This window comes from Diaphorina citri, unplaced genomic scaffold, assembly GCF_000475195.1.
Source record: "Diaphorina citri unplaced genomic scaffold, Diaci psyllid genome assembly version 1.1 scaffold264, whole genome shotgun sequence".
Lineage (NCBI taxonomy): Eukaryota > Metazoa > Arthropoda > Insecta > Hemiptera > Psyllidae > Diaphorina > Diaphorina citri.
Window position 1 is genome coordinate 194,930 of NW_007377701.1, and position 26,634 is coordinate 221,563.

General features: G+C 38.4%; 4 protein-coding genes across 5 annotated transcripts in view; 3 read left to right on the top strand and 1 right to left on the bottom strand.

Moving 5' to 3' along the window:
* The window catches only part of LOC103506811 (mismatch repair endonuclease PMS2-like), a 44,365-nt gene extending 30,830 nt beyond the window's left edge, over nucleotides 1-13,535 (bottom strand). Inside the window, exon 1 of the mRNA XM_026821809.1 lies at nucleotides 13,484-13,535. The gene's annotated coding sequence lies outside the window, so the exon portion shown is untranslated. The remainder of the gene's footprint in view (nucleotides 1-13,483) is intronic.
* LOC103506828 lies at nucleotides 438-8,291 on the top strand. The gene is made up of 6 exons (XM_017443030.2): nucleotides 438-483; nucleotides 1,160-1,338; nucleotides 1,507-1,684; nucleotides 7,386-7,479; nucleotides 7,810-7,851; nucleotides 8,246-8,291. The coding sequence occupies exons 2-6, from the start codon at nucleotides 1,168-1,170 to the stop codon at nucleotides 8,289-8,291; spliced, it is 531 nt and encodes a 176-aa protein (XP_017298519.1). The 5' UTR covers nucleotides 438-483; nucleotides 1,160-1,167.
* LOC103506829 (lipase member M-like) lies at nucleotides 7,732-25,613 on the top strand. The gene is made up of 6 exons (XM_026821786.1): nucleotides 7,732-7,851; nucleotides 8,408-8,586; nucleotides 11,737-11,914; nucleotides 12,306-12,321; nucleotides 24,887-24,985; nucleotides 25,571-25,613. Exons 2-6 carry the CDS (start codon nucleotides 8,416-8,418, stop codon nucleotides 25,611-25,613), a joined length of 507 nt encoding a protein of 168 aa, XP_026677587.1. The 5' UTR covers nucleotides 7,732-7,851; nucleotides 8,408-8,415.
* Nucleotides 13,812-17,492, top strand: LOC103506808 (lipase member K-like). Of its 2 annotated transcripts, none has more exons than XM_008471216.2 (3): nucleotides 13,812-13,971; nucleotides 16,429-16,707; nucleotides 16,890-17,492. In XM_008471216.2, exons 1-3 carry the CDS (start codon nucleotides 13,840-13,842, stop codon nucleotides 17,061-17,063), a joined length of 585 nt encoding a protein of 194 aa, XP_008469438.1. In that variant the 5' UTR covers nucleotides 13,812-13,839; the 3' UTR covers nucleotides 17,064-17,492. The 2 variants fall into 2 exon arrangements, with proteins under 2 accessions (XP_008469438.1, XP_008469437.1); XM_008471215.2 differs by lacking the exon at nucleotides 13,812-13,971 and adding an exon at nucleotides 15,858-16,017 and having other exon boundaries at nucleotides 16,890-17,491.
* Nucleotides 25,614-26,634: the final 1,021 nt, after the last annotated feature.

Below are 26,634 nucleotides of genomic sequence, written 5' to 3' on the forward strand. Positions count from 1 at the left end.
TCAGGAGATACACCTGATCAGGTGTACCTGTCAGGTCTACCTGATAGTGTGTGTGCCCATCAGGAGATATACCTGATCAGATGTACCTGTCAGGTCTACCTGATAGTGTGTGTGCTCATCAGGAGATATACCTGATCAGGTGTACCTGTCAGGTCTACCTGATAGTGAGTGGCTGGCCTAACATGAGGCGCTGAAGTTCCTACCTTAGCAACGTATTATGGCATGCTGTGCATTGTGCACACTTCGATAGCATCAGAGCATTAGTCATATTACCATACATAGAGCCTAATATTCACATACATACCTACTTACCTACACACATAAATACTTACCTACTTATCCGTGTCCAAATGAATTCAGCATGTGTAGGTAACGTATCTATAGTTCTAGTTCTAGTTTCTATTTCTCAACACTTTTATTTCCACTATAAACTTATTGGACATCTTCCGGCTCTTATCAACTTCTCTACTATACTTCCACTAGGTATGAGTTTTGAATTAGTTTCCTTATTAAAGTGTCCACTAAACAAACACAGACAAGTATTTACTTTGGAGTCCTATTTAGGACTTGTTCGTTTTCCTGTTGAAAAACTTTTATCAATTTTATCATTTTTACTTTTTCAAAAAGTGAAGCTTTTATTAACAACATCACAGACATCTCTGTCTCTGTACCAAGCCGGCTAAAATAGAATAGGTGCTCCTTGGAGCTATTGTGTAGTATACATATTGCTTCTCTCTTGGTAGCTAATGGGTTTTGAATTCTGAACTTTCATTGGCCCACAATTTTAGCCCAAATTTAGGCCAAACCCCAAAATAACCAATCACATTGTTTTCTAATCGGTTTAACCTAAACTAAGTTAGTTTAAATTTAACGGCTCAGTTTAAACTGCGATTGTACTATATTAGGTACCTAATTATCGGCCATAAAATTTTTCTTAGGTAGGTACCTAGATATACCTGAATTTTGTAAGAATATTTATTACAATACACAAGTACTTAATTATTATTATTTTACACTTAACAAATTTAAAAAGTAAAAACATCAAAGTTTTGAAATGGATTAAGGACATTTGACTTCAGTTTTACGCGGTTTGTTCTAAACAAATTTTGGTTTCAAAATCGAAAATTAAAATCAAACTTCCATTCTGTTTCTAACCCAGACTATATCATGAGGCCCTGGAACCCGGGAGACATCAGTGTCGTGGTTATCATCACCCTCTACCTCATCTCATGCTCCTCCACTGATTATGTATTCATCAGTAAGGATAGTAATCTACAGTGGACACTGCCTGATGTATCCTATCCTGACCCGAGCTTTATAAAGAATATTGTACCCACGGTGAGTATATACCAATTCAGGGTACCAGATTTTCCAAAGTAGGTCCCACGGTTAATGTAGCCGTCTTATTTTGCAGAGGAAAATCAGGAAGTTGTTATAAAAGTGGGATTCACAATTCAACTTTTTCCAATCAACACAAAACTAACTTCTCTGTCGTTTCCATTTCAGATGGACATCATTTCAAGTCAAGGGTTCCCAGTGGAGAGGCATTTCATTCAGACAGAGGATGGCTACATACTTGCGTTACACCGTATACCATCACAGGGTGTTCCTGTGCTACTGATGCATGGGTTTGCAGGGGCATCAGATATGTGGGTTTTCAGAAATGATACCACCACAGATCTACGTAAGATTCCCCCTTGTGGTCTTTATCTTTTATTAGGTGATGTGTTGTGTGTATGAAGTTCCTGTTTTTCCAAGTTCCTGTTCCTGATGTAAGGTAGGTGAGTAATGAGAGTGTTTTTTTGGTATGTTTGTGGCATCAGTGGTTAAAGGTTTTAAACCCCTTTTGCTATTTTCAGTAGCTATAAGTGGGAATTAGGGGGAGCTCAAAGCAATCATCCTAATAGCTAGGACTAATAGAGAGGCTGAGGAAAAACGCCGACCCCGTATGAAGTAGTCTGAACACGGGAAAAGGCGAGGTAAGTTGGGCGAAGGGCGAGAAAAATATAGTTGTGAAAAGTAATAGTTTAATATTTGTGTTTTATTTATTTTTAAAACTAGCCTGCTAGTAAATCCTTAAGGCACGGCCGTTCATGTCACTCATCCATTTAGTGGTCTTGCTCGGCGTAGCTTAACAAAAACGAACCCTTTAACACGTTCCTCAGATTTCTTCAAAAAATAGATCACTGATCAGTTCAGAACTCTGCCGACATCAAGGATCAAATGTATGGTAGGTATACACTCACTTGCTGTCACAGGCCACTTTTATATTTTCAATGGTTATCTGAAAGAGGGGCCTACGAGTGAAATTTTGCTATTTTTTGATGAAAAAAATTCCAAGAAATCCAAGAATTAAAGAGTCTGTGTCTCTCATGGTAAGGGAGATGTTTTCATACCTACATGGGTTTTGTGGGTAAACACCATGGAATAAGCTTTGGCACTTTTGGGTGTTGATTGTTGAAGTTGAAAATTCATATCTCCTTGGTTAAATAAATTTAAAAAAAGTCCGATGATAAAAATAAATGCGGCTTCTTTATGCCAGAAGCTCTTATGACGTAAGTTTGTTTCCTTATCCATTTCAGTGATTCAGAATTGGATGTTGCTACGAATCAATTGTATTCAATCTGAAATCTGATGTATTGTTCACTATTTACCTACTTGGATGATTTTCAATATGTTGAGTCGTTGACATTGCTTATTTGATGTGGATTCAGGTTAATTATGATTGAATTTTGTCATAGTCTCACCATCAGTTATACGGTCTAATACATTAGGTGATGTGTTGTGTGTATGAAGTTCCTGTTTTTCCAAGTTCCTGTTCCTGATGTAAGGTAGGTGAGTAATGAGAGTGTTTTTTTGGTATGTTTGTGGCATCAGTGGTTAAAGGTTTTAAACCCCTTTTGCTATTTTCAGTAGCTATAAGTGGGAATTAGGGGGAGCTCAAAGCAATCATCCTAATAGCTAGGACTAATAGAGAGGCTGAGGAAAAACGCCGACCCCGTATGAAGTAGTCTGAACACGGGAAAAGGCGAGGTAAGTTGGGCGAAGGGCGAGAAAAATATAGTTGTGAAAAGTAATAGTTTAATATTTGTGTTTTATTTATTTTTAAAACTAGCCTGCTAGTAAATCCTTAAGGCACGGCCGTTCATGTCACTCATCCATTTAGTGGTCTTGCTCGGCGTAGCTTAACAAAAACGAACCGGAAAATAGCCTATAATCTTCACGGGAGTGCAAGCAATAAGTTGACAAAGTTTCATAGCAATCGGATGAGCGGTTTGGCCAGGCATAAAGTTCGAAGAAACACACACACACACACACACACAAATATTAATTTTTACTTTCTATTACCCTTACGGTTTGTCCTAGAGCGATGAAATTTGGTATGCTATCCCGGTATGGTCCACTGTAACAATTTGGTAAAAATCGGACAGTCAATCATCCAGATATCAACCAAAGTCAATGTTGCTTCAAACTTCGGACTTAGAAAAATTTAAAAAAAAAAATCTGGTGTGAACATCACACGACTTTCTATTACATTTGCAGAATACGTAGGTATTTGAAAAGAAATAGAAAAAAAAAAATGTAATAAAAGGGAAATTTGTTGACACAGGGGAGTATCGAACCCGCAACTTCTCAACTGTAAGTCAGAGAGTACTAAAAGTAGCACCATTCGATTCCGCGTGAAAAATCACATGGGATCAACTATTCACATGCTTATTTGGTAACGGTTCACAAATAAAAGAGAAATTTGTTGACACAGGGGAGTATCGAACCCGCAACTTCTCAAATGTAAGTCAGAGAGAAAAATTTTTTTTTTTTTTTTTTTTTTTTTTTTTTTTTTCGAAATTTTATCTGTTTTTTATGTGGTGTTTTTTCTGAAATTTATATCTATTTGTTTGGGAACTTGTACATTTGCTAATTCTTGGTTCAAATAATCAGGTAGGTAACCACATTTATTTTTAGTTCACTAAACCACTATAGGTACCTATAGTTAGTTACAATGTGACAATCAATAAAATCTGAAATTAACAACCGCCAAACAGGTGACCAGGGCAAGATATCAATTGCTTGAGGCAATCTCTGCCATCAGACCGTAATAGGGGTACTATTACGTCTTAAAGTATGACAACTGATAGAGAAGTCAATAAAATCAGTTTATAAATGAGCGAACACAAACCAAGTGATAACGAGCTGGCTTCCCAAGCTGAAGGTTAGGTACTATTACATCTTGAAGTATGACAACTGATAGAGAAAACAATAAAATCAGTTTATAAATGAGCGAACACAAACCAAGTGATAACGAGCTGGCTTCCCAAGCTGAAGGTACCGTGTTCGATTCCCCGAGTTGGCAAACAAATTCCCAGAGTTTCATCGGGTCTCGTTTTGGTGTACTCGTTTTGCTCCAGCATCACCTAAATGGGAAATATTGCGTCTCCTCCAGCCCATCTGATGAGAGACATACTACGAGATGAGCATGCTACGACACAGAACAAACGAGTTTAAAGCTGTGTCCACACATAGTCGACGGTCGTAGATCAACTCGATCGACGAGGTGGATCTATTTATGTTGTCGAGGCAGCGTGGACGGTTTCAGTCGACATCGATCAACGGCCGTCGACATATTATGTGGACATAGCTTTAGAGTCTAATCTATAGCAGTTGTTTCAACGAAATAAAAGCGGCAATGAAACACTCGTCTTTTAAAATAAGATCAAGAATTCCCAGAGTTTCAACGGGTCACTTTCTGGTTTGCCCCAGTATACCTGAATGGGAAGTACCTATTGTGTCTCTTCCAGCTTTCAGCCCATTTGATGAGAGGCACACTACGGGAATGCTACGAGATCGCGACATGCGTTTAGACTCGTGTGTTCGACTAACTCGATCAATGTTGAATCGACGAGATGAATCTATGTTGTCGAGGCAATGTGGACGGTTTCAGTCGACAACCATCGACGGACGTCGAATATTTGTGGACAAAGCTTTAGAGTCTAATGTAGCAATTGTTTCAAAGAAATAAAAATGGCGATGAAGCACCTCGTCTTTTAAAATAAGATCAAGAAGTACCTACCTATTAGAGCTACAAATTCGTACAAAATGAACAAAATCGTTCATTTATTGATTTGCAAATGATTTAAATTTAAATATCAAATACCGCGGGATAGGTATATATCCTTGAATTTCACATTGCTCGGTCAGTAGCTCTTTACCTAATCGATCCAAAATCACACCACCTGTAACTAACACCTCTAATAAATTAGGTACCTACTAACAATATATACCTACCTACTTCCGGAAAGAATGATGTATGTACCTACCTCTCCCCGGTAGACGAGATTTTTATATTCGATATACCTATAATACATATTTTATATGTATAGTTGTATACTCGTAGGTATACCTACTTTACACTTTACATCCGATTGCCTGGAGCGATAACAACTTTATTCCAACTTAACTATAATTTTATTTATTTCCGCAACTGCCCCTGGTCATGTGTTGTATTTGTAGGTATTACTTACCTATAGGTATGTGTTTTTATTACCTACTTATAGGTGTAATTATGAGGTAGATACATTGATATTGATGGCAAATGCCTCGTGTATTTGATTCATATGTAGGTATCATCTTTATGGTAATCTCTCTGGATATTTTGGATTTTTAACATTTTTAATAATTATCCTAAGAATAAAATGACTAAATTATGTAATGAATTTTGTTTGCCGATTTCTGTCGACCTTGAAGGTTTGAATGTCTGGTCAAACCTGTGTATGGTGTTATAGTTAATCCGCGTGTTTGCCTAGTAGTAATGATTAGCTAGATCATACATCTTATGTGTTAGGTACATCCTTTGATGTATACTTAGGCCAGCCACTCACTATCAGGTAGACCTGACGACAGGAACATCTGATCAGGTCTACCTGATAGTGTGTGTGCTCATCAGGAGATAAACCTGATCAGGTGTACCTGTCAGGTCTACCTGATAGTGTGTGTGCCAAATACCATGGTAAAATGACAAGGTATGGTTGTAACTTTACCTTGAGTTATTTGAAGAAATAGAACCATTGGATTTCACAAGGAGGGAAGTTTAGCAGTCTCGACTCTCGACTATCGAGTGTTGGTTTGATGACACTGATGCTACAAACGGAAGTTCAGTTCTGTTAGTTATACATATAGTCATCAAACAGGACTTCCTAAGTTCACTAGCACTACGTATGTCTTCAGGACAATAGCATAGCGCTATTCTCAAGACATCTTATGGCTATAGGCTATATAATAGTCCTATAGATATCTATTGTGCACAATGCACATACTATAAAACAAATATTAAATGGAGTATTGGAGGATAAGCATCCCTCCCCCAGCTCCCAACATCATCTAATTTCCCCTCTTTCTCCTTTCATTATCATATTTTCTCAGTCTCCCCCTTTTTCCTCGTCTCTAATATACAGATACCCTCATACCACTACCGAAAAAAGGTTTTTAGCTGAAGGCGAGAGAGAAATTGCTGCGTACCATATTAATATTATCACGACTATCCTGCTGTATTCAATCCTGAATGATGATCCTTTCCCCTTCCATCATTCGATTGGAAGAGAATGAGAAAGGAAGGAGGAGAAAGAAACGGGAGAGGAGAGCGAAAAGTAGGGATAGAGAGAGAACGAGGTAGGAGGGAAAAAGAAAGAGAGGCGTAATCAGAGAACTGATAGAAGGCATCACAGAATATAGGAAAAAAAGTGAGGAGGAAAAAAAGGTTATAAATATATATGAAGGAAAAGGGGGAATAGATCAGTTGCGCTTACTTGGGTGATGTTTCAAAGTCATAGAGCAGGAAAAATGAGGACCAACGGAATTTTTCTTTTTCTTCTACGACTTCTAGATCCCGAGATAAATCGATTTAAAAAATACCGGTAAATCGTGAACTTTGACGTCACGGCATACGCTCCCGTAAGCGAAGACGTCACATCAAATGTCCCGAGCAAAGCTCCCTCGCAGGCAACGCATTAATGTGTCTGTGCGCATACATTTCTGCGCAGTTCTTTCTGCTCCTCCGCTAGCGCGCTTGCATAGTGGCGCTACCTAACGGACGAAAAAAACAACTGCGTAAAGTCTGACGTCACACATCTTTGAACTAGGAAAATAATTGAATTTTAGACCTTTTACTTTTATTTTTTCGGAGTTTTGACCTCAGATTTGGATTTTTCCCAACTTTTTACATAGAAATCGACCATTTATTTATAATTTTTACCCATTTGCAACTGCTCCATTGTACAACTGCTACAGCTGCGGGGCTGCACGAATAGGGATCACTTTGAGTGCAGGTTGTGCCGATGTTGTTACATAGGAGTAGCTGCAGTAGGTGTGCCTCGTCTTGTATTTCCCCACAGTCACCACTTTTCGTCATCTGAGTATCCCCACTTTACTAGATTCTTTTTACAGCAAGACACTCCTAACCTCAGACAGTTCTTCACGTGGTGTAAGGTAAGTGGTATCCTTATGATTATATGTCTGAAAGTAAAGGTATGTCCACTTGTCCACTCTTAGTCTACCCCATCGATCGACGCGACGTGGAGTGAAACCGTACACTGCCTCGACAACATAGATTCAATTCTTCGCCTCGTCGATTGACGTCGCGGCGTCGACTCTGTGTGGACATTAGCTTAATATGAAATACGTGTAGTATAAACTGTATAAATAAAATAAATTGTAAAGATATAGTTACATACAAGTAGGTGTGCCTCGTCTTGTATTTCCCCACAGTCACACTTTTCGTCATCTGAGTATCCCCACTTTACTAGATTCTTTTTACAGCGGGACACTCCTAACCTCAGACTGTTCTTCACGTGGTGTAAGGTAAGTGGTATCCTTATGATTCTATGTCTGAAAGTAAAGGTATGTCCACTTGTCCACTCTTAGTCGACCCCATCGATCGACGCGACGTGGAGTGAAACCGTACACTGCGTCGACAACATAAATTCACCTCTTCACCTCGTCGATCGACGGCGCGGCGTCGACTCTGTGTGGACATAGCTTAATATGAAATACATATTACGTGTAGTATAAATAAAATAAATTGTAAAAATATAGGTACATACAAGTAGGTCTTATATTTAAGAGGTACCTACATAAGTGTTTGCAAAACAAGTTCAAGTATAAATCAGCGAGGATTCTTGTTGTTGTTCGGTTATCTCTGTAAATCAGTAATTTATTCAATACAATCATTTCAAGTCCCTCTTAACTTCTTCAGGAGTCAAGTTCATGGAAAGACAAACTGGGGGTGTGATGTGGTTTAGGTTCAAGTAACATCAAGTTTGATGTAATCAGGAAGGACAATGGCGGTTTGTTCTAAACAAATTTTGGTTTCAAAATCGAAAATTAAAATCAAACTTCCATTCTGTTTCTAACCCAGACTATATCATGAGGCCCTGGAACCCGGGAGACATCAGTGTCGTGGTTATCATCACCCTCTACCTCATCTCATGCTCCTCCACTGATTATGTATTCATCAGTAAGGATAGTAATCTACAGTGGACACTGCCTGATGTATCCTATCCTGACCCGAGCTTTATAAAGAATATTGTACCCACGGTGAGTATATACCAATTGATCTGATTGAGGCGTGGATTTCCACAACATTCCAAGTACAAAAAAAAAGCCTTCGACGATCAAGATCAAATCTGTAAGAACTGGCGAACTGGGAGGTAATTTTTGTGGAAAATTTTTGTTTCCTCTATGAATATTGAACACCACGTGTGTACAAATAACTCTGGTAAACCCCGAATCGAGCTACCACTCGACAGGAACAAACTAAATAGATGATATCTCATTGGTCAATTATATTAGGAACCTAATTATCTGTTCGATAAAATCTACCATATTCTTAATTCTTACTATATACACATACCTAAATACTCGTAGGTAACTACCTAATAAGTAGGTATAGGTATACTAGTTAGCTTGTTATCTAGGTACCTATTATAATATATGGTAATCTGGGAAATTATTCGAACATAAAAACTGAAGAAAAATCACAGCAAAATAAATTATCAGATGATCTTACCTACTCATAGGAAGAAGAAAAACATGATTTTGCATAAAACAAATAGACAGTAATTACCTATATACAACATGATTTTGCAATCTATCAGTGACGAATTGTACAGGGATCGCCTCTTAGCTCATCAACACACGGCACACGGAACTAGGCACTGAAAAGAAACTGATTAGTAACTCGCAGTAAAGTTTGTAACCAGTCACCTGGGTGATTCGCATGTCAAGTTTCCTGGTGATTTGAGTTTCCAACATTTTCCAGTTTGTTCAGTTTCTTTTATTTTTTCAAGATGAGTGTTCCACCGCCGTTTTTATTTCGTAGCAATGGAACAACTGCTACATTAGACGCATGTGGCCTGTATCGTAGCATGCCTAGCGATGAAACAACTGCTACATTGGACGCTTGTGGTCTGTGTCGTAGCATGCCCATCCCGTAGTATGCCTCTCATCAGATGGGCGAGAAGAGACACAATACTTCCCATTTAGGTGCTGGGTCAACACGAGAACACCAGAAAGTAACCCGTTGAAATATTTACAATCGGAAAACGAATACAAATTTTTATTGATGCAAGCGCGTTACCACTAGACCAACCGTGCCCCCGAATCTTTGTCCGAAACGTGTGTTTTGAACAAAGATTCCGCCTTCTACACAGGTCTTTCAGACGGTCTGAAGACTGAAGTCGGAACTTTTCTCTGCCGCGCATGTTCCGGCGGTCTGACAGACCTAGATCCGTCACCGACCGCAACAGTCGGAGCGTCAATCGCTAAGACCACCAGCATATCAGCATACTGTATATGTGTATATTTCGGTCAGCATAATAGGACAATTTCACTCACCTCTTAATAGAATGGTCAGGAATGCCAACGACGGCGATTTTAATTTTAATTAAATTTACTCTTTATTAGGTACTTTTTACTTTCCTTTTATATTTCATTTTATAATTTTCTTTCTACTGTATTTGATTGTTGTTTGTGTTTGTTTAGTTTTAGTGTATTTTTTTCTATTGTCATTTTTGTATAAAGGGTTAGTTCCGTGAATAAATAAATAAATAAATAATAGGTGCATTATTTGCATAGTTTGTCGAATAAGTATTCGTTTTAAAGCTTTTGCACCGAGTCAAACGACGGGTGCAGTCAAATGTCAATAGTTCTAAAAGCTTAGCACAATCAACTTGTCCTTCAATCTGAGCGCACGGCAGTGCGCCAGGTCAAGTTCCAGTAAGCACGCCTGAAAAAAAAAAAAATGAGTTGCCCATCGACCTTTGTACTAGGTTTTAATCTTTCTCCTTAGTTTGTGTACTAATCACATCGCCAAATTAATTCTTTGTATGTGTTTCTCACTTTTTCTCTCCAGCTTTACCTACACATATGGGTTGATAATTTCCCCCATTTGAAAATCTCACTCCACGCCTCTGTAAAATTCTATTCCGCAAGTTTTCTCACCAAGTAAATCCACAATATCAGTATCTATAGTTCTAGTTCTAGCTTCTATTTCTCAACACTTTTATTTCCACTATAAACTTATTGGACATCTTCCGGCTCTTATCAACTTCTCTACTATACCTACTTCCACTAGGTATGAGTTTTGAATTAGTTTCCTTATTAAAGTGTCCACTAAACAAACACAGACAAGAATTTACTTTGGAGTCCTATTTAGGACTTGTTCGTTTTCCTGTTGAAAAACTTTTATCAATTTTATCATTTTTCTTTTTCAAAAGTGAAGCTTTTATTAACAACATCACAGACATTTTCTGTCTCTGTACCAAGCCGGTTAAAATAGAATAGGTGCTCCTTGGATCTATTGTGTAGTATACATATTGCTTTTCTCTTGGTGGCTAATGGGTTTTGAATTCTGAACTTTCATTGGCCCACAATTTTAGCCCAAATTTAGGCCAAACCCCAAAATAACCAATCAGATTGCTTTCTAATCGGTTTAACCTAAACTAAGTTAGTTTAAATTTAACGGCTTAGTTTAAACTGCGATTGTACTACCTATATTAGGTACCTAATTATCGGCCATAAAATTTTTCTTAGGTAGGTACCTAGATATACCTGAATTTTGTAAGATTATACACAAGTACCTACTTAATTATTATTATTTTACACTTAACAAATTTAAAAAGTAAAAACATCAAAGTTTTGAAATGGATTAAGGACATTTGACTTCAGTTTTACACGGTTTGTTCTAAACAAATTTTGGGTTCAAAATCGAAAATTAAAATCAAACTTCCATTCTGTTTCTAACCCAGACTATCATGAGGCCCTGGAACCCGGGAGACATCAGTGTCGTGGTTATCATCACCCTCTACCTCATCTCATGCTCCTCCACTGATTATGTATTCATCAGTAAGGATAGTAATCTACAGTGGACACTGCCTGATGTATCCTATCCTGACCCGAGCTTTATAAAGAATATTGTACCCACGGTGAGTACCTATATACCAATTCAGGGTACCAGATTTTCCAAAGTAGGTCCCACGGTTAATGTAGCCGTCTTATTTTGCAGAGGAAAATCAGGAAGTTCCTATATACCAATTCAGGGTACCAGATTTTCCAAAGTAGGTCCCACGGTTAATGTAGCCGTCTTATTTTGCAGAGGAAAATCAGGAAGTTGTTATAAAAGTGGGATTCACAATTCAACTTTTTCCAATCAACACAAAACTAACTTCTCTGTCGTTTCCATTTCAGATGGACATCATTTCAAGTCAAGGGTTCCCAGTGGAGAGGCATTTCATTCAGACAGAGGATGGCTACATACTTGCGTTACACCGTATACCATCACAGGGTGTTCCTGTGCTACTGATGCATGGGTTTGCAGGGGCATCAGATATGTGGGTTTTCAGAAATGATACCACCACAGATCTACGTAAGATTCCCCCTTGTGGTCTTTATCTTTTCGTTTTAAGTACGTACTTAAGTACATAGGTACATAAGTACCGGCCAAGTACAATTTGAGTAAAAGCTTAAAGTATAATACCTACTTTCACAAGGCTACACAAGCGCCACAAAGTCACAATAATTTGACCCAACAGGCGGAACTTTAAACCCCCAGATCTCCAGTCTCATAAATTAGAGCATTTTTGCACCTCTAACTTAAAAGTGACGATAATTAAAACACGTAAGACGTAAGTTGACCAAAACTCGTTTTTGCACATGCGCAGAAACGGAGTTCAAAACGGGACGCTAATTTTGATTTTTATGTTGAATTCTTATGATTAGGGAAAAGATGTTTGCTCATTTGTTTCTCTGGTTTGCAGCGTTTGTATTATCAAAGTGTGGATTCAAGTACAGTTTGAGTATAATACCTACTTTCACAAGGCTACACAAGCGCCACAATAATTTGACACAACAGGCGGAACTTTAAACCCCCAGATCTCCAGTCTCATAAATTAGAGAGTTTTTGCACCTCTAACTTAAGTGACGATAATTGAAACACGTAAGACGTAAGTTGACCAAAACTCGATTTTGCACATGCGCAGAAACGGATTTCAAAACGGGACGCTAATTTTGGTTTTTATGTTGAATTCTTATGATTAGGGAAAAGATGTTTGCTCATTTGTTTCTCTGGTTTGCAGCGTTTGTATTATCAAAGTGTGGATTCGACGGCGCGGCGTCGACTCTGTGTGGACATTAGCTTATTATGAAATACGTGTAGTATAAATAAAATAAATTGTAAGGATATAGGTACATACAAGTAAGTCTTATATTTATTGAGGTACCTACATAAGTGTTTGCAAAACAAGTTCAAGTATAAATCAGCGAGGATTCTTGTTGTTTTCGGTTATCTCTGTAAATCAGTAATTTATTCAGTACAATCATTTCAAGTCCCTCTTAACTTCTTCAGGAGTCAGAGTCAAGTTCATGGAAAGACAAACTGGGGGTGTGATGTGGTTTAGGTTCAAGTAACATCAAGTTTGATGTAATCAGGAAGGACAATGTAGGACAAGTTGGACACTTGAGAAATTAAAGGTTCGATTTTCTCCCATGTCAACAAAAAGGTCACTTACGAATATTAGGTAGGTATGGGGTTCAGACATACTCACAAGTCAACTACCTTAAAAGTACCTACTTGTCTACCGGTGGAAAAAAAATCTTAATCTACTAATCTACCAAATAAGAAAAAAATTGCCAAATCCAAAAACTGGTTCATTAGGTGTGTACCTATAAGTATAAATACCTACACGTGATACCTATCCATAATACCTATATCTATCTACATATATGTACCTATGTCAGTTAGGTAGATAGGTATTTATTTATCTAACTTGTTTTCTGATTGGTTTCATACCAACTCTCCCAACCATGTGATTCTGTGATACTCGGAAGATGCAAAAGATCAAGTTCAAGATCACAAGATCTGCACTCACTAGGCACCTACTATAAACAGACACAGACCCAACACTAAAATAATGTAGATGAGAATGTAAGCACTTACTTATGGTACCTCATTGGTGGAAATCCAGCTTTGCGGAAAGCTCACTAGCTTTAGATCAGTCGACACTCGACACTGGCCATTGGAATTTTCTTGGACTTGCAATGTGCCCACAGTGGCGACATTACCAGTGTAAAAATAGGTATTGAAATGTGGACATTAATTGCCTTGGGGATACCTACTTAGTAATGCTGTGATATCCACAAAAGTTGTGAAAGGGCTCTGCTTTACCACAAATAATTGAGGAAAATAATAAAGGGATTTCATGTTTTCTCTTTTTCCTATTTTTTAGGATTTTTTTTAAATGTCTTCCCATTTTCTTCCAGTCTAGAAAAATCAGGGCAAGACGAGCTGAAGACATGGAGTTGGTATCCAGAACTAACACCAGTATAGCAACTGTGTATAACCTATGTGGTGAACAGAGTATGACCTACTCCCTGTGTAAAGGAGTTCTGCAGAAGTTTATAGGATATGATCCCAGTAGAAACTTGGTAGGTAGTTACATTTGTTCAACTTTTTCTCAAACCCTCTACGGCCAAATTCTCAAACAGAATTAACCTCCATGGCCGAGTGGGTATCACACTAAGGTTACTCGCCACCAACGGAGGTCCCGGGTCAAAATATTAGCGGCTCTGTGCTTGGAGTTCGGGGTGCACTCAGTCTCGTGAGGACAATTTAGTATCGAGTGGCGATAGGTATTACCAGAATTTGTAAAAAGATTGATGAAAATACCTAATTATAATTCTGTGGTAGTGACAAGAGCTGTGAAGAGGATTCCCAGGTTCACCACAGATATTGTATAATTAATGATTTTATTTTTGGAATTCTCAAACTGAGATTATTAAAATGTCAGTCCTCGACAAGGATCGAACCCACTCCCTCCTAATCACCCAATCTGTTTGTTCCACAGAACAGGAATCTAGCACGTCCTCAGAGTTCATCAAAAAATAGATCACTGATCAGTTCAGAGTTCATTTACCGACATCAAGGATCAAATATAAGGTAGGTATACACTCACTTGCTGTCACAGGCCACCTATTTATTTTCAATGGTTATCTGAAAGAGGGGCCCACGAGTGAAATTTTGCTATTTTTTGATGAAAAACCCTCAGAGTTCATCAAAAAATAGATCAGTTCATTTATCGACATCAAGGTTCAAATATAAGGTAGGTACACTCATTTGCTATCACAGGCCACGTATGTATTTTCCTGTGTCTCTCATGGTAAGGGAGATGTTTTCATACCTACATGGGTTTGTGGGTAAACACCATGGACTATGCTTTGGCAGTCAGGGTGTTGATTGTTGAAGTTGAAAATTCATATCTCCTTGGTTAAATAAATTAAAAAGAAAAGTCCGATGATAAAAACGAATGCGGCTTCTTTATGCCAGAAGCCCTTATGACTTATGACGTAAGTTTGTTTCCTCATCCATTTCAGTGATTCAGAATTGGATGTTGCTACGAATCACTTGTATTCAATCTGATGTATTGTTCACTATTTACCTACCTTGCCTTTTGTACCTACTTGGATGATTTTATTGATTTTCAATATGTTGAGTCGTTGACATTGCTTATTTGATGTGGATTCAGGTTAATTATGATTGAATTTTGTCATAGTCTCACCATCAGTTATACGGTCTAATACGTTAGGTGATGTGTTGTGTGTATGAACTTCCTGTTTTTCCAAGTTCCTGTTCCTGATGTAAGGTAGGTGAGTAATAAGAGCGTTTTTTTGGTAGGTTTGTGGCATCAGTGGTTAAAGGTTTTAAACCCCTTTTGCTATTTTCAGTAGCTATAAGTGGGAATTAGGGGGAGCTCAAAGCAATCATCCTAATAGCTAGGACTGATAGAGAGGCTGAGGAAAAACGCCGACCCCGTATGAAGTAGTCTGAACACGGGAAAAGGCGAGGTAAGTTGGGTGAAGACCGTGAAAGGCGAGAAAAATACAGTTGAGAAGTTGAGATAGTAATATGTACCATGTACCTAGTACCTAGTAATGGTAATATTTGTGTTTTAATTATTTTTGAAACTAGCCGAAACCCGTCGCTTCGCTCCGGATTTCTGCTAATAGTAAATCCTTAAGGCACGGCCGTTCATGTCACTCATCCATTTAGTGGTCTTGCTCGGCGTAGCTTAACAAAAACGAACTTGAAGAGAGTGCCCACAGTGGCGACATTACCAGTGTAAAAATATTGAAATGTGGACATTAATTGCCTTGGAGTCACCTACTTAGTAAAGCTGTGATATCCACAAAAGTTGTGAAAGGGTTCTGCTTTACCACAGATAATTCAGGAAAATAACAAAGGGATTTCATGTTTTCTCTTTTTCCTATTTTTTAGGATTTTTTTTAAAATGTCTTCCCATTTTCTTCCAGTCTAGAAAAATCAGGGCAAGACGAGCTGAAGACATGGAGTTGGTCTCCAGAACTAACACCAGTATAGCAACTGTGTATAACCTATGTGGTGAACAGAGTATGACCTACTCCCTGTGTAAAGGAGTTCTGCAGGAGTTTATAGGATATGATCCCAGTAGAAACTTGGTAGGTACATTTTCTCAACTTTTTCTCAAACCCTCTACGGCCAAATTCTCAAACAGAATTAGTCTTCGTGGCCGAGTGGGTATCACACTAAGGTTGCTCGCCACCAACGGAGGTCCCGGGTCAAAATATTAGCGGCTCTGTGCTTGGCGTTCGGGGTGCACTCAGTCTCGTGAGGACAATTTTATAGTATCGAGTGGCGATATTACCAGAATTTGTAAAAAGATTGATGAAAATAATTATAATTCTGTGGTAGTGACGGAGAGCTGTGAAGAGGATTTCCAGGTTCACCACAGATATTGTATAATAAATTATTTTATTTTTGGAATTCTTAAACTGAGAATATTAAAATGTCAGTCCTCGACAAGGATCGAACCCACTCCCTCCTAATCACCCAATCTGTTTGTTCCACAGAACAGGAATCTAGCACGTATCATGAGCTACACTAGGGGTGGTACCTCAGTACCTGCCGCCTATCAGATCTGGCATATGTTTAAAAAGAACCGCCCCCTCCGCTTTGACGCTCTGCCACCCGGCCGAGACTCAAAATACCTGAGGTATCTGAAGAAAGATATGGGAGAGACACCAAAGGGTGGCCAGGCACCCGGGCGAGGTGATGTGTACGATGTGACCAAGATGAATGTGCCGACCATTATTTGGTACTCGATGAATGACCGTCTGGTGGATCAGGAGGTATGTAATGAGCTGAATGCCAAAATCCGATTTCTTTTTTAGGATCATGAAGAGAAAAAAAAAATCATCTCTTTTTTACCTACAAAACTTACATATAGCCTTTGGTTCTTCATGTACTTTCTCTAATTCTCTTTTAGTATATACCTAGTTAAACATCATCCGCTTTTTGCGACTCGTTCCAGGGTATCAAGAAGCTGGCCTCCCTAGCTCCTCACATTATCAAGCTCAATCTGATCTCCTACAAACCGTTCAACCATTACGACTATTGGATACATGAGGATATCAACACACATGTCACCTATGATCTTATGGACCAGCTTAATGCTTTCCTCAAACCTAATAGTGTTCCTATGTGAGGAATAGTGTTCATATGTGAGGAGTAGTGTTCATATGTGAGGAATAGTGTTCCTATGTGAGGAATTAATAGTGTTCCTATGTGAGGAATAGTGTTCCTATGTGAGGAATAGTGTTCCTATGTGAGGAATAGTGTTCATATGTGAGGAATAGTGTTCATATGTGAGGATTATGTGAGGAGTAGTGTTCATATGTGAGGAATAGTGTTCCTATGTGAGGAATTAATAGTGTTCCTATGTGAGGAGTAGTGTTCCTCTATGAGGAGTAGTGTTCCTCTATGAGGAGTAGTGTTCCTATGTGAGGAAGCAAAAAATCCATTCCTCATTCGATAATTTTATTTATTACTTTATTTGAGTGAGTAAAAGTCAGAGCAGAGTAGCGGACCAAGTCCAAAAATCGACTTTTTGAGTAGTTGGAAAAAGCGCGAAACCTGCTTCGGTCAAGGCGCTCGCCTGGAAAATAGGAGGGCGTGGGTTCAATCCCAGCCGAAGTATGGAATTTCATCCTCAATATAAATTGAGAATTTAATCACAATAATGGTAGTAGCCTACTGCTGGAGTAAAGGGACTTTTCAGTCCAATGCGAGCAGTATAAATAAGCACTATTATTTTATAATTATGATTATTATTATACATTGGTTGCTAACTTCACTTTAGTGTTGTATTGAAATGAGAAAGAAAAGAAAATGGCTATCCTTATTTAAAAATTTCTAGTTCTAATCTTTAACTCCATTTTTCGGACTTGGTCCGCTCTGCCTCTTAGCCATTCATTTTTGAGCAAAATGTCAAAATACTGGACCACAATGAGAAGTAAGGAATGAGCCATCAGCCAAGTTAGCTTGGTTATAGAGCCCCTGCCTTGTAAGCGCTAGGTTGCGGGTTCGATTTCCCACCCGGGGCGAAATTTATCCTGAGCAGATAAGGTTCGTTCTCGGAACGAATGGAAACCTATCCTGTCTTCTTTTTCTTTTCGATTTCGGAACGATAAGACCTCCGCTGTTACAGTTCCCTCTATCAAACATCTTTTTTTTATGAACCCTTGTCTATGTTAAGTCATCAAATATCAAAAAAGATAGCGAGGGAGAGAGAGAGAGGGGGGAGAGAGAGAGAATGATAATGAGCAGGAATAGAGAGAGAGAGATTTTTATTCTAGTCAGCCAGTTCCATAAAATGTAATGTTATTACCAATCAAATATATAAGACCTTGTTTAGACTGCGAGAGTAAAGGGACTTAGATAGCGAGGGAGAGAGAGAGGGGGGGGAGAGAGAGAATGATAATGAGCAGGAATAGAGAGAGAGAGATTTTTATTCTAGTCAGTATTCTAGTCAGCCAGTTCCATAAAATGTAATGTTATTACCAATCAAATATATAAGACCTTGTTTAGACTGCGAGAGTAAAGGGACTTTTCAGTCCTATGCTGGTAGTATAAACAAGGTATATTCTATTTTATTCTATTCTATCATACCTATTCATAAGTCAACCAATTTAGTTTTTAATGTTTTGTCTGCTAGCTTTTAAAGCAGTTATAGGTACATAATTATTATGCAGATACCTAGATTATAAGTTACATAATAATCATGCATCATACCTTTTCATAAGTCGACCAATTTAGTTTTTAATGTTTTGTCTGCTAGCTTAGCAGTTATGGGTACATAATTATTATGCAGATACCTAGATTATAAGTTACATAATAATTATGCATCATACCTTTTCATAAGTCGACCAATTTAGTTTTTAATGTTTTGTCTGCTAGCTTTTAAAGCAGTTATGGGTACATAATTATTATGCAGATACCTAGATTATAAGTTAGGTACATAATAATTATGAATTGTTAAATTGTTATACCTAGGTGTCGTTTTAAGATTATTTATTCAAGATTATTTTTAATACCTATTCATTTTGGGTATTTTATTTACCTCTTCATTTATTTATAAGTATTTACTGTGTGTAGATACATAATAATTATGAATTGTTAAATTGTTATACCTAGGTGTCGTTTTAAGATTATTTTTATTCAAGATTATTTTTAATACCTATTCATTTTGGGTATTTTATTTACCTCTTCATTTATTTATAAGTATTTACTGTGTGTAGATAGGTAGGTATATGTTGTAAAAAAAAAACTAATTATTCATCTTTCGAGCCTTCAGGTAGGTATACTTTCAGGTTTGACTCGTTAACAGAGTCTGAAGAACATTCTTACTTCTGTATGACTGTACCTACAACCATCATAGCCCCGTTTATTGTGGGGCTGTGAACTAATTATTCATCTTTCGAGCCTTCAGGTATACTTTCAGGTTTGACTCGTTAACAGAGTCTGAAAAACATTCTTACTTCTGTATGACTGTACCTACAACCATCATAGCCCCGTTTATTGTGAGGCTATGAACCAAAAAATCCAGAGCATAGCTATAATACATAATATTATTATTGTTTCCTCATGAAATTCGAAATTCTATTGATCTCTCTGATCATAGTAGGTGTTAAATTACCTACACCTAATGTAAATTATGTAGGTAGGTATAAGAAGCAATCTTAGGAAGACCCGAATTCCCAAGTTTCTATTTTTCCCATGTTTAATGTTTAGCACATTGCATATCTACTTTAGATACACGGCGTTCATACAAATTATCGCACTACAATATTGCTTTGTGTAGGTGGACCGAGCCCATATCTACCTACTAAAGTAGATTGCCGTTGCCCTGGTAGGTGTCAGATCAACACTTAAGAACCACTTAATAATAAGTGTTACAGCAACGTCATTATTCAAATTAAACAAATAACATCATCTGGTATACCTAAGCCCGTAGCTAAGACTTTTTCGGAAGGGGATTCTTCTTCGCTAGGGGACTTCTGTGGTCTATGTAATTGTGGTCTGTGTCTTATCATGCCCATCCCGTAGTAGGTACCTATGCCTCTCATCAGATGTTCGAGAAAAGACCCAATACTTCGCATTGAGATGCTGGATCAACATAAGAACACCAAAAAGTGAAATACGTATTGACAATCAAATTTAATTATCTATATTTAATTATGATGAGAGGCATACTACGGGATGGGCATGCTACAACACAGGCCACAAGCGTCTAATGTAGCAGTTGTTCCATTGCTATGGCTACAAATGTCGGGGGAAAAAACGAAATTCTGTTTATAGGCTAGGTACCATGTAGATAGGTACCTACCTGCTCTAGACACTGGTGACTATAGAATGGTATGCATTCGGTTTCGTTTTGTTGACTTTGCCATATTTAGATGGAAAGTGAAACTTGAACTTGCCATGGATATGAAGCTAATAAGGCAAAAACGATAACAAACTACGTATCGTTGATATCTATCTATCAGACCTGTCAATGTATGTATCTATGTATGTAGCATTAGGTTTGTCTGGCTAGGGGACGTTAAACAGAGAGTAGACTAGCGTCTGGCTGTGGGACTATAAACAGGGAGGAGAACAGCTAACCCTAACCCATCAGACCTGTCAATGTATGTATCAGTCTATAGATTCTATACCTATAACTAATCTCTATATAGGTACATACAAAAACCTATATGTACGGACAATATTCAGCCCTACATGCGTTCAGATTATCACAGACATAATTACCTATGTAGGAATTTAATCTAAGATATGATCGATAGCATTAGGTTTCCTGTTATTAACTACGTACCTGAAAGACCAATATGAATTGTATACTTACGCCCCCGTCTTTCCTATAGGTACTAGAGTCCAATTTACGACAGAAGTCAGTTGAGGAAATTAATATGGTCTTACATTATACATATAGGTACTAGAGTCCAATTTACGACAGAAGTCAGTTGAGGAAATTAATATGGTCTTACATTATACATACCTATATACACAGGTACTAGGTACCTAATATTATCCTTTATTGCCAAACATAACCCAAACGCACTTAGGTACACACTTGCTAGCAGTATTAGATATGTGTGAGTGTAGGTATCTATAGGTACCAACATAATTATTTTCAAGGCGTTTGATTGGCTATACACATACCTAAATACTCGTAGGTAACTACCTAATAAGTAGGTATAGGTAATACTAGTTAGCTTATTACCTACCTATAATATGGTAATCTGGGAAATTATTCGAACATAAAAACTAAAGAAAATCACAGCAAAATAAATTATCAGATGATCTTACCTACTCATAGGAAGAAGAAAAACATGATTTTGCATATAAAACAAATAGACAGTAATTATAATTACCTACAACATGATTTTGCAATCTATCAGTGACGAATTGTACAGGGATCGCCTCTTAGCTCATCTACACACGGCACACGGAGCTACTGAAAACAAACTGATTAGTAACTTGCAGCAAAGTTTGTAACTAATCACCTGGGTGATTCGCATGTCAAGTTTCCTGGTGATTTGAGTTTCCAACATTTCCAGTTTGTTCAGTTTCTTTTATTTTTTCAAGATGAGTGTTCCACCGCCGTTTTTATTTCGTAGCAATGGAACAACTGCTACATTAGACGCATGTGGCCTGTGTCGTAGCATGCCCATCCCGTAGTATGCCTCTCATCAGATGGGCGAGAAGAGACACAATACTTCCCATTTAGGTGCTGGCTCAACACGAGAACACCAGAAAGTAACCCGTTGAAATATTTGCAATCGAAAAACGAGTACAAACTTTTGTCGATGGTGGGATTCGAACCCGGGACCTTCTGCATGGCAAGCAAGCGCGCTACCACTGGACCAACCGTGCCCCCTAATTTTTATTGATGCAAGCGCGTTACCACTAGACCAACCGTGCCCCCGAATCTTTGTCCGAAACGTGTGTTTCGGACAAAAATTCCGCCTTCTACATTAGGTCTTTCAGACGGTCTGAAGACTGAAGTCTGAATCTGCCGCGCATGTTACGGCGGTCTGACAAACCTAGATCCGTCACCGACCGCAACAGTCGGAGCGTCAATCGCTAAGACCACCAGCACATCAGCATACTGTATATATGTGTATATTTCGGTCAGCATAATAGGACAATTTGGACAGTCCAAAATCTAAATAAAGCACTACTTATTCTGTACCTACACATCATCATTCATCATTGTTGTTGCGTCTTCGTAGCCGAAGGTTGCTCAGATTCTTCTAATGACATTCCTCCATTCTTCTCTATTCTCTGCCATTCTTTTGCATTCCCCATATGTTTTGATGTTGGTCCATTCCTTGATGTCATCTGTCCATTTTCTTCGTTGTCTTCCTCTGTCCCTGTTCCCAGCAATCCTTCCTTCCAAGATATTCAGCAGGAATTCTCCACTCGAGCCTCTCATGATGTGTCCGGCATAGGCTAATTTTCTCTTCTTTATATTGGGCAGCAGTTCGAATGATCTCTTTCCTGTTCTCCTCAATACTTCCGTGTTTCTCACTTTTTCTCTCCAGCTAATCCTCAGAATTCTCCTGTAACACCAATTCTCAAATGCTGCTATCCTCTTACTGATGTAGTTATCGATTGTCCATGATTCGCAGGCATAGGTCAGGGTGGAAAAAATATAGGTGTTAAGGATTCTCAGTTTGGTTTTAATGTTAATGTTTCTACGGAGGATTTCCTTGTGTTTCCAAAAATTACTTTTTGCTATTCCAATTCTCTTTTTTACTTCTGATACACATCGTCCATCATTGGTTATGTCAACTCCAAGATATTTATATTTATGTACTTGTTCTAAGGTGTTCTCATTCAATATTATGTTTGTCTCTTCTTCTCGTTGGTCACTCTTTCTCACTATCATTATTTTTGTTTTCTTCATATTTATTTTCATTCCAAATTCATTACAGGTTCTCTCTAGGTTTTCCAGCAGTCGTCTCAATTCATTTTCAGATTTTGCAATTATCAGGGTGTCATCAGCATACCTTATATTGTTAATAATTTTCCCATTCACTTTAAATCCTTCTGTTTCCATTCCCAGGGCCATATTTATGATCTTTTCAACATAGATGTTGAACAGAATAGGCGAAATTAGGCAGCCCTGCCTTACTCCTTTCTCTATGTTAAATGTTTGTGAGTCTCCATGCTTGGTTCTGACCTTTCCTCTCTGATTCCAATATAACTGTTCGATCAATCTTAATTCGGCTTTCGGTAGGTTGATTTCTTCTAATATGCGTTTTAGTTTGTGATGTTTAAGATTGTCGAAAGCTTTTTCAAAGTCTATGAATGAAAGGTAGACATCCGCTTTCATTTCTATGCTGTTCTCTAATAATACTCTTAATGCTGTTACTCCATCTCTACATCCTAGAGGATGATGAATTTGATGTAAGTATCTAATAGGTGTAGTCTTTCTGACTGGGGGATGTTAAACAGGGAGTAGACCAGCTTAGTCTGGCTGGGGGACCTAAAACAGGGAGTAGACCAGCCTGAATTTCCCTTGCTAAAGAAATAGCAAGGGTTGAGTGCAAATGGTATCCAATCATAAAATTTGTTTTATGAACCCTAGTTAGAGCTACCCAACACTTAGCAAGTGAGATCTGATGTGAGAACAACACTATAATAGTTTGTAATTTATTTTTGACGGTTTTTTACTTTCCTTATCCTATAGGAAGGAAAGTAATGTAATCGGGTCAAATTTTCGATGGTCAGTTTTTAGTGCCAAAACACGTTAAAAAATACCCAAATCAAAAAACATTAAAACACCATTTTTCAAAATTTCGCGGTTTTACGAAGATAAGTGGCGGGAAATTTGTTCAAAGGCGCGTTTACAACATTTCTCCCGCATGAACTTTGCGAGTTTGCGATCATTTTATAGAGCAGCAGCTCCCAACCTTTTCTACGTGGCCTCCTTTTTTAATTGTGAATGCTCTGCGGTTTTTTTACTGTATTTTATTTGATGTTCCCGGAACTGATGAAGTCCTTCGGGAGCCGGGGATCCCATTTTGGGAGTCACTGTTTTAGAGCATAAATTTATGTGAAATTCAGTTTGGCAACACTGCAAACGTTCAAGATGGAGGATTTTTTTTTTCCGTTTCACGATTTTCTAGGCTTGGCTTGCTTCCCTTCTCTGGAAGAGCTTTATTGTTGGCTCACTTCATAGAAATTCTATCCTAAAAACTGGCTGATTTCTGGGTGGTAGATAAGAATTTAAAAGATAAAAAAAGTTAAACGGTTTCTCATTTTTCAAGTGCTGAAAGTTCTGTGTTTCTAAGTTTCAACCACTAGGTGGCATGATAGCGCCTGTACTGAACCATTGGAAATCCAAGATGGCGCTTTCCCAACCATCGTAGGTCCTTCAATTTCCAAAAAGAAACCGTTTTCGTTTCGGAAAGGAAAATGTCACCTAAGGCGAGATCTGATTTATTTTGTTTTGATTTTCCAGTCTAGAAGAGTATGGCTCCTATGATTTACCAGCCATGATAGAACTAATCCGCCATAAGACTGGCTACGACCAGGTGATCTACATAGGGTACTCTATCGGAGGTATGCTCCCCTTCATCATGGCGGACACTCGGCCTGAGTATACCCGGTTTATAAGGCTCAATATCCTGATGGCTCCGTTCGTGTTTGGTCCGGGGGATAAGAGGGCGCAGTTCATGAAAACGTTGAAACCTCTCATCGACTTTAGAGCGGTAAGAATTTAGTCCGGTACAGACAATACGACATGTGTCACAACTTGGTCTTGCAACCTGGTTTTTCGACAAATTTCTCTCGATTAGTCCTGGAATTTGAGTAAATATCGCATTCCTCATCGACTTTAGAGCGGTAAGAATTTAGTCCGGTACCAGAGAGTACGACATGTGTCACAACTTGGTCTTGCAACCTGGTTTTTCGACAAATTTCTCTCGATTAGTCCTGGAATTTGAGTAAATATCGCATTAAGTGTGGATTTGACGTATGGCTGGGTAACGTGAGGGGCAATGTGTATTCCCGACACCATGCGACACTCACACCTGATCAGATGGAGTTCTGGAAATATAGGTGAGTCAGGCATGCAGTCATGTAGGAAAGAAAATCTTCAAATGTGTAGGTAGGTATCATCTGCCAACTTCTCCGAGATACTCATATGTCATGCGACACTCACACCTGATCAGATGGAGTTCTGGAAATATAGGTGAGTCACGTGAGTCAGGCATGCAGTCATGTAGGAAAGAAAATCTTCAAATGTGTAGGTAGGTATCATCTGCCAACTTCTCCGAGATACTCATATGAAAAAATGACTCACTCGATCGATGGTGGACGAAGTGAATCTATGGTGTCGAGGCAGTGTACGGTTTCAGGTCGATTGATTCAGTCGCCACATCGATCGACGGTCCATCGACATGGCAGCCAATGTGGTCGCGCTATTACTCCCAAAGAGGAAAAATTGGGAAAGGAAAATATGGCTCTACCTATAATTCAACCACTAGGCACTAGGCGCCTGTACTGAACCATTGGAAATCCAAGATGGTGCATTCCCAACCATCGTAGGTCCTTCAATTTCCAAAAAGAAACCGTTTTCGCTTGGAAAAGGAAGGAAAATGTCACCTAAGGCGAGATCTGATTTATTTTGTTTTGATTTTCCAGTCTAGAAGAGTATGGCTCCTATGATTTACCAGCCACAATCTGATGTATTGTTCACTATTTACCCTTTTATACCTACTTGGATGATTTTCAATATGTTGAGTCGTTGACATTGCTTATTTGATGTGGATTCAGGTTAATTATGATTGGATTTTGTCATAATCTCACCATCAGTTATACGGTCTAATACGTTAGGTTTAGGTGATATGTTGTGTGTATGAAGTTCCTGTTTTTCCAAGTTCCTGTTCCTGATGTAAGGTAGGTGAGTGATGAGAGTGTTTTTTTGGTAGGTTTGTGGCATCAGTGGTTAAAGGTTTTAAACCCCTTTTGCTATTTTCAGTAGCTATAAGTGGGAATTAGGAGGAGCTCAAAGCAATCATCCTAATAGCTAGGACTGATAGAGAGGCTGAGGAAAAACACCGACCCCGTATGAAGTAGTCTGAACACGGGAAAAGGCGAGGTAAGTTGGGCGGAGGGCGAGAAAAATACAGTTGAAATAGTACCTAATAGTAATATGTAGTAGTAATAGTAATATTTGTGTTTTATTTCTTTTTAAAACTAGCCGAAACCCGTCGCTTCGCTCCGGATTTCTGCTAGTAAATCCTTAAGGCATGGCCGTTCATGTCACTAGGTACTAGGTACCTAATATTATCCTTTATTGCCAAACATAACCCAAACGAACTAGGTACACACTTGCTAGCAGTATTAGATATGTGTGAGTGTAGGTATCTATAGGTACCAACATAATTATTTTCAAGGCGTTTGATTGGTCCAAGGCTTTTAAAGTTTTGAGAATATTGAACCTAAACTGACTTCTTTCAAAATTTGCAGAGTATAATGCATATATTATACACCTCTCCGTTTAGTCATAATACCTATACTTCTCTACTCTACTACCTACCTTACTACCCACATACACTCTCGAGATCTCACCGCTCTTATACATACATAGATGACAAGATACCATTCACCGTCACTGTGAATACTAAGAAAACCTTCTACTTCTACGTAATCTACGTAATCAAGCGTGCCGGGAGGCGCGCGAACGTCAAGAGTTCGAAGCGCCG

What these genes read in the sequence shown, in the direction of transcription:
- LOC103506808 (XM_008471216.2), top strand. Translation starts at nt 13,840, where the DNA reads ATGGAGTTGGTATCCAGAACTAACACCAGTATAGCAACTGTGTATAAC. An exon ending in ATGATCCCAGTAGAAACTTG is followed by an intron (nt 13,972 to 16,428) that starts GTAGGTAGTTAC and finishes TTTGTTCCACAG; the next exon opens with AACAGGAATCTAGCACGTAT. An exon ending in ACCGTCTGGTGGATCAGGAG is followed by an intron (nt 16,708 to 16,889) that starts GTATGTAATGAG and finishes GACTCGTTCCAG; the next exon opens with GGTATCAAGAAGCTGGCCTC.
- LOC103506829 (XM_026821786.1), top strand. Translation starts at nt 8,416, where the DNA reads ATGAGGCCCTGGAACCCGGGAGACATCAGTGTCGTGGTTATCATCACC. An exon ending in TAAAGAATATTGTACCCACG is followed by an intron (nt 8,587 to 11,736) that starts GTGAGTATATAC and finishes TTTCCATTTCAG; the next exon opens with ATGGACATCATTTCAAGTCA. An exon ending in ATGGAGTTCTGGAAATATAG is followed by an intron (nt 24,986 to 25,570) that starts GTGAGTCAGGCA and finishes TTGATTTTCCAG; the next exon opens with TCTAGAAGAGTATGGCTCCT.
- LOC103506828 (XM_017443030.2), top strand. Translation starts at nt 1,168, where the DNA reads ATGAGGCCCTGGAACCCGGGAGACATCAGTGTCGTGGTTATCATCACC. An exon ending in TGATACCACCACAGATCTAC is followed by an intron (nt 1,685 to 7,385) that starts GTAAGATTCCCC and finishes ATTTCCCCACAG; the next exon opens with TCACCACTTTTCGTCATCTG. An exon ending in TGTTCTTCACGTGGTGTAAG is followed by an intron (nt 7,852 to 8,245) that starts GTAAGTGGTATC and finishes TAACTTCTTCAG; the next exon opens with GAGTCAAGTTCATGGAAAGA.